Genomic DNA, 7,634 nt, shown 5'->3' with positions numbered 1-7,634 from the left:
TGGAGACGCGCAGTTTTTTGTGAAATGTGGTATGAAAGAATGAATATGAGAGAATATACTGTATGTTGGGACATTGTACTGCTTTGTTCATAGTTGTGTGTACCCAGTGTTCATGGACTATACTCTGGTTCCTGGACTTGAATATTTGTTCCATGTACTTTTAAAGGTACAATGTGTAGGATCTGGTGGCATCTAGTGGTGCGGTCGCAGATTGCAACCAACTGAGTACCCCTCCACTCACTCCTCCCTTTCCAAGACTGCGGTAACGTGAGCCGGAATATTATATTCCATTTCTGTTAATAGATCCCCCGAAATGTTACACACTGTTCCTTTAAAGTACACTTTAAAATTCTTGAACTTTCTTTGTGTCACTTTGTGGCTACTATTGCAGACCACGTAGCGACAACGTACACATTGTGAGCATCGTATAGACTGATTCTAGTTTTTTTACACTTTAAATGTTTAAATTGGACTACTTTTGGACCAAAAGAGATAAATAGATAAAATGATTCCGTATTGGATTTTATTCCTGGTAGTGTGGAGGAAGGGAATGCTGGGACATAACATGTACTGAAGATAGAATCAAACATTTAACTTTAAAATATGTGAATTCTTCTGAGGATGTGTGGTGTGTATTTAGAGGTTGGACTCATGATTTCAGTATTTCTGAAATCCTTGCTACAGCCCTGCTTTTAAGTTGATGTTTTTGTACTGCTCTCGAGTCACAGAAGTGACACAGTAGCCTACAATTACGCTGTTATGTCAAGTTTGCTTTGAAGCTCGTTGTCCTTATAAGACAATGTCCATGTTTCTTATAAGGAAAACATGATCGTAACTTTTTGTAAGTGGCCCTTAATTGCAGAGGGAGTGGTTGGAAGGGTATATTTATTTTTTATAATGGTTACAGTCACGATGCCATGTTGGCCTTTTGAAGTATTCTTATATGAACAATTTAAAATCAAGTACTTCATCTGAAGTAGGAACAGGGTCAGATTAACCTGCTATGGGGCAAAAATGAGCTGCAAACCCCCAATTCTTCACACTCTGTGCATCTTATATGTGGCATTTCACCTTTAAGTGTCCATCAGTTAATGCGTCCATAACAGTCTACTAGAGCTGAAACCATTAGTTGATTAATTGATCAGTCAATAGATTAAATTAAATTAATTAATTACTCAAACATTTACTGTTTCCCGCTTCAACAAAATAACAAAAAAGAAGAAAAGAGATTTGAAGACATCACCTTGATTAATGTGTATTTGTGATGGGCATTCTTCATTATTTTTTACTCTTATAGATCAAACAGTTAATCAAGGAAATAATATTATAATTAATCAATAATGACAATAATCTTTACAGTAAAATTTTTCTCCTAGGGGTCTAGGGGGGCTCCGTAGATTAATTGTTGCAGCTCTAGTCAATTTCTTTGTGTGATCACTTGTGTAAACTCAAATGTGCAATTAATCAAATTACCACACAGTGAACCTGGGACCTTTTGGGGCCCATGGGCAGTTGCCCGCTCTGCCTGGTTAATTCCTAATCCAGGTTTAAGTAGGATATTCTGGTGCTTTTTCCACCCTTGTTTAGCCACAGCGTAGGTGTTATAGGTGACAAATCCTCACACTCTTATTATCTTGCCAAATCATTACGTTTTTCTGCGTGAATCCACTGAGACAGGGTTCAGCAAACTTTACTATCAAAAGAGCCATTTTAGGCAAAAAAATAAATAAAAAAATCTGTCTGGACCCGCAAAACATTTGATCATTGTGATGAAGGTAACACAGTTTATAGTCTAAGGATATAGTATATAAGTAATGCAGTGAGGGCCAAAGAACTAATGTACTACGGAGTATTAGGGCCACATTGAGGGAAAAAAACATCTGAGATTTACAGAATAAAGTCAGAATATTACGAGAAAAAAGTCGTAACTTTACGAGAAAAAAGTTGCAATATTACGAGAATAAAGTCATAACTTTACGAGAAAAAAGTTGTAATATTACGAGAATAAAGTCATAATATTAACAGAACAAAGACATAAATTAACAAGAAAAAAAGTCGTAATATTACGAGAATAAAGTCATAACGTAACAAGAAAAAGTCGTAATATTACGTGAATAAAGTCATAACTTTAAGAGAAAAAAGTCGTAACTTAATGAGAAAAAAATTGTAATATTACGTGAATGAAGTCATAATATTACAAGAATAAAGTCGTAACTTAACAAGAAAAAAATCGTAATGTTACGAGAATAAAGTCATAACTTTACGAGAAAAAAAGCAAATAACACGTAAAATTACTGTTTTATAATATTATGACATTATTCTCCTCATTTCTCCTTATTTTCCTCAATGTGGCCCTAATACTCCGTCGTACCACCATCGTACCATAGACCTACAACAATGATAAATAAAAATGAAAATGTAAACAAAAAATTGAAAAAAAGTTAAAGTTAAAAAGTTAAAAGTTATTCATTTCCATTTTTATAAATCCACAGGGAGCCACTGGAGAGGGGTTAAAGAGCCACATGTGGCTCCAGAGCTGCAGGTTGCTGACCCCTGCACTGGGATAACCATGAGGGGAAGTTTTTACTATATTATATTACATTATATTATATTATATTATATTATATTATATTATATTATACTCTATTATATAGAGTGAGAATAAACATGATGAACTAGTCCAGTGCTGTCCAGGTGTGTGTCAGTGCCTGTTAGCCACCAGGAGGCGCTGCAGTCTCAATATGTTGTTTCCATGGATGCAGTGAATCAACGTACAGAGCAGCGCGAGCTAAAGCCGGTCACGTGACCGCTGCTCGCTGGTTGCAGTTGGTGAGTTTCTCTCCATCATGGCGGAGGAGACCAGCCGTGCGGATGGACCGTCTCTGTCTCTCCAGCTCTGATGCTTGTTTTCTCTCTTCTTGAGGGAGGGCGTTTTATTTTCATTATTATTTTATTACGCTCACGTGTCCTTCTCAACTAGACTCAAGTACTCGTGTTTTCAGTGATGATGGCGGACCGAGGAGGGGATTTATCCGCCCTGCCTAAAGAGGTTAGAGACCAACTGGCTGAGCTGGATCTGGAGCTGTCTGAAGGTAAAGGAGGAGGAGGTGGAGAGAGAGAGATGCTGTATTCTCAAGCTAGCTATGTGTCTCATGTGTCTGGGCTGACCAGCATCCAGTAAACCTGTAGTTGTCCTCCCTTTAATCCACTTCACAGCACATTGAATGGGAGCTAACGTCTGACTACTGGAGCTAGCTTTGTGCTAACACAGGATGTGCTATAGCTAGCAGTGCATGACAAGCAGCAGCAGAGAAAGGCTTTCATCCGTTTCCTCGTGTCTGCTGCTAAACCATATAGTGGCTTGTTTTTAAAATTTTAAAGATTAGTTTCTGTGCTAAATCTCCTCATGTGCTGTGAGATTGAATGTCAAACCCATAGCTGTAGTGTGTGTGTAGCTGTCTGACAGTCTGGTGATGGCCAGAGGCAAGGTCTGGCTATCAGACCCTTTTGGCTATCAGGGGCTTGACCCCTTTCTCTCCTGTCATCTTTGTTATACTTCTTCATATAGTGGGAATTTGATTAATCTGTGAACACTTCCAGTTTAATCTACTAGCCTTGTACCTGTGTTCAGGTTTCAGCTGGAAAAAATAGTTTTATTGCAGTAAAATGCTGTGAGTCATTGTTTGTAATGTAAATGACAAGGCCTCCAGTCATCATCTGCTGTGATATTGAATGTCAAACCCATAGCTGTAGTGTGTGTGTGTGTGTGTCTGACAGTCTGGTGATGGCCAGAGGAAAGGTCTGGCTATCAGGGGCTTGACCCTTTCTCTCCTGTCATCTTTGTGATACTTCTTAATATAGTGGGAATTTGAACACTTCCAGTTTAATCTACTAGCCTTGTACTTGGCACCTGTGTTCAGGTTTCAGCTGAAAAAAAGCTGTTTTATTGCAGTAAAAACTGTGAGTCATTGTGACTACTAGTGTTGTAATGTAAATGACAAGGCCTCCAGTCATCATCTGCTCTGGTTGTCATGTGAAGACACAGACTGTTATGAATGACTGTCAGTAATTATCAACAAGATGTACACTTGTGTAAACCTGCTATCACTGGGAATTACAGGTTTGCTCATCATGGGTTTCACTACCCTCAATCTTTGTGGTCAAATAGTGTGAGATCTGTGTCAGGTGTTTGTTCTGCTCTAGGTGGGTGATGGATGTGTCTGTTTAATGTAGTTTGCAAATATCTCAACCATTCATTCATTCATTCATTCATCCAAAGCAATCGACCCCTCCCCCAGAGCAGCTGTCCTGCTCTACACCCATTGAAACACACTGTCACATCCCAGTGACAGTACACCCCCCCATCTCCACCAGCCACATGGCACCTGGGCTACATTCTTCCAGCTGAGTTGACCGAATATCCAGTCATCCCGCTTAGTGTCTGCTTATCCGTGTGACGTTTGGTTATTTTAGGGGTGTGATGTGGTTTCTGAAACTGATAGCCAATATTTGATATGCATTTTTGCAAGACTCTTAATATAAATGCAGGTCATGTCTGTAATAAGACCTTAACAATATACTTTGTTTGCATTTGACAGCTATAATACATATCATTCTTCAATGAAAACAAATACAAATGCATATCTACAACCTAATTATAAGAATAATGGAGTGGGACCGTTGATGTCTTGTATTGCATCTGCAAAGAGCTAATTGACCTCTAATGGTTAATGTGTTATTCAGGTGTAGATCAGCCAGTATTTAGTGTGTTGACCTGACATGTGTTAAAGAGTTATAATGATAGTTTTGGATGTTTTAGCGCATAAATTACAAAGGGTTTATACTTACAGGCTGACCATTTACCACTGTTATGTCAAATGTCATTTTAAGGCTGATATGATGTGATGTGTATGTAATGTGTAGATAGATAGAAATTTGTCTGCTGTGATTTTTGTCCATATTGTTTATACATTATTTATACTGTGGTAACTATCCCTTAAGCATCTCTCTGTGTATTGTGGCCAATGTTATAAATCAATGATCAGGACTGTTTTATGATTTTTTTATCACTATGATGAAGCTATTTAAGTTTCTGGATTAGACAGAAAAAGACGTTTATAAGCAGTTACAGATAATGGATGGATGGATGGATGGATGATATAGGTTTTTGTCCACCCCTTCATTGATAAGCACATATTTTAGATTCCAGCCAGTCATTGATTTAGCTGAATATCAGGATGTATTTGAGTCTGGACTCAGACGTGCTTGTGGTGATAGATTACAGTGAAAAACATCACCTTTATTTCTGGTGACTCTCATGTGTTGATGCAATTGGAAACAGGAACTGTTTTGAAGACTCTTCCTTGTTGGTGCATGCAAGTACTTGTGAGAAACATGTGAGACTTGAAAGTTGCACAAGAAGAAACAATCATATTCACATTACCATGGCGGCCATGTTTACTCATTGTATGTATTTCCACATATTGGTTGTCTGACAACAGAGCTGGTGAATGCTTTTTGGATTGCCACGATAGATAAACATTTTAATGTTTGCAATATTTTAGGTGTGTGTATGTATTAAGCCAGCTAGCCCCTTTTATGACTGGATGCATGCGGCATGTCATCAACTTGTAGGTTATTTTTCTTGAGTCCATAACAAGCCCTCCTCTGAACCAAGTGGAAATGCCTGTTCCTGCGTTGCTCGGATAAGAACACAGGCCTGCCAAATGGCCTCTTAAAAAACAACCCAGTTCTGCTAGCCCCCTGTGACCATGGGGACACAATGAGGACCATTCAGCTGGTCTGAGCCGCCATGGACAGGAGCTCTGCTGCCATTTAGGCCATTCAGCTGAACCCAGCCTTTGTGTGCACGTCGGAATGAGCCGCCTCCATAGGAAGAGTATAGGGAGGGGCTGGTGACTGGTCATACTTGAGAAGATGACGTTTAGTGTGTACTACTTAGGGGAGTGATTCACCCCTCTCACCGTTCCATCTCTCAGCTGAACCAGGAGTAAAAGGTCATGTCAGGTCTTCCCTGGAACCAGTCTACCTGGTTGACATCCCCCACCACCAGAAATCTGCTGACACAAGCAAAATTCCACACAGATTAGTTTTTTGTCTGTGAGTTAGTAGCTGTTGGTCCAAGCCGAGATACCATTTTGATATTTGACAGGAGTCTATGCAGAGGTAGAAGGAAGTTACCACTTTTATTGTTGTAGTCTGAGTAACGTGACGTCATATCTGTTCCGTATCCGTCAACCAAATCAAACCACAGCTGGCCGCAACAAGGAAGTATGAAATGGCAGAGGGTCGATACGACCTGCACCCTCACATGTTAAATCCTAAGTGATAAACACTACACATACAGTAAAGTATGGAAACTCTTTGTGTTTCACACATTGCCAGGAAAAGCAGAGCTAGACATGATGGCTAAAGCTGCTTGCTAACTCTGTCACGGACAGGAAACGTTATCATATTGCATTATCGTGCGGTCAAGCCAGCCGTCACTCTCATCTCCATGGTCAAATCAGCCGACGCTATGACTGTAAAGCACCCATACACTGACATTTATGTTAAATGCACTCAAACGGCCCCGATGGAGCAGACCATGGATGTATAAAGAGAACGGAGCTAATGGCAGAGCTAGCGACGGACTTGGTGAAGTGAGAGGAAGTAAACGTGTGTGACTATGTCCGGTTTTCAAAAATGAGGTGTTAACAAAGGGAACTGTCTATACAAAATACATAAATGGAAATAAGATTGATTGGATTGTATTCACCAGAAGTATAAAACATGACATGTCCCTTATACATTAAAAAGAAAATACCACTAATTTGAGGGAAATGTCTTTGATTTTTAGGTTGCTGGAAAAAATTTAATAAATAATGCCTGACAATGACTGATATATTTGACTTCAGGACATCTCTGAATACATAGGTGGTGAAATTAAACATTTTTACCATATCAATTTAGATATTTTCCAAAGTAAAAGTCCCTAGAAGTGTATGATTAAACTTTTTTCCCATGGTCTAGTGTTAAAAAAGTTAACATAAATCGCAATACTTAAAAATCGCTATACATATCGAATCGGCACCCAAGTATCGTGATAGTATCGAATCGGGAGATAGGTGTATCCTCCCAGCCCTAGTATTTATGTGGAGATACAGTCTTACTCTTTGTGTGCTTTGCGTCTGTGATCAGTATGTGCAGACAGAGAGTTCAGATTATTGCCAGTTGCTTCCTTTCTAGGCCAATCATCCAGTTACCCAGCATGCTCTCAGATGCAGCAGAAAGCCGGCTTGGCTCAGTTTTTTGTATTAAGAGCGAGGGCCCTCAGCAGAGGATGACAGCACTGATATGGACCCTGTCTGTATCAGCCATCCGTCTTCCTGACCCCTAGCCATCAGTGACAGCGTGTAGGACAAAGCCTGATGGATCCTTGAGGAAGACTCTCCTCCCAACCTGGGAGGAAGGCTGTGACAAACATATCTCTTCCCCCCTCCGTGTTATGTACGAACGCAGCAAACTGTTGTTTTCGTAAACAGTCTGACAAAGTGCTTATTTTGAGATTACAGACGTGTGATAGACTTCCTCAAACTCAAGCTCATGTGGTGCAAAGCTCTTGTTTACAAGGT

At 39.7% G+C, this 7,634-nt stretch overlaps 1 protein-coding gene across 1 annotated transcript in view; it reads left to right on the top strand.

Annotated features, from left to right (window-relative positions):
* The first annotated feature begins 2,827 nt into the window (after positions 1–2,827).
* Positions 2,828–7,634, top strand: part of dip2ba (disco-interacting protein 2 homolog Ba) — a 47,797-nt gene continuing 42,990 nt past the window's right edge. The window contains exon 1 of the mRNA XM_074644487.1: positions 2,828–3,092. Within this exon, the coding sequence (XP_074500588.1) occupies positions 3,005–3,092 (88 nt within the window). The 5' untranslated portion in view covers positions 2,828–3,004. The remainder of the gene's footprint in view (positions 3,093–7,634) is intronic.

The sequence above is a fragment of the Sebastes fasciatus genome, chromosome 8 (genome assembly GCF_043250625.1).
Source record: "Sebastes fasciatus isolate fSebFas1 chromosome 8, fSebFas1.pri, whole genome shotgun sequence".
NCBI classification, from domain to species: Eukaryota; Metazoa; Chordata; class Actinopteri; order Perciformes; family Sebastidae; genus Sebastes; species Sebastes fasciatus.
This window is presented reverse-complemented; position numbering and strand designations above follow the sequence as displayed.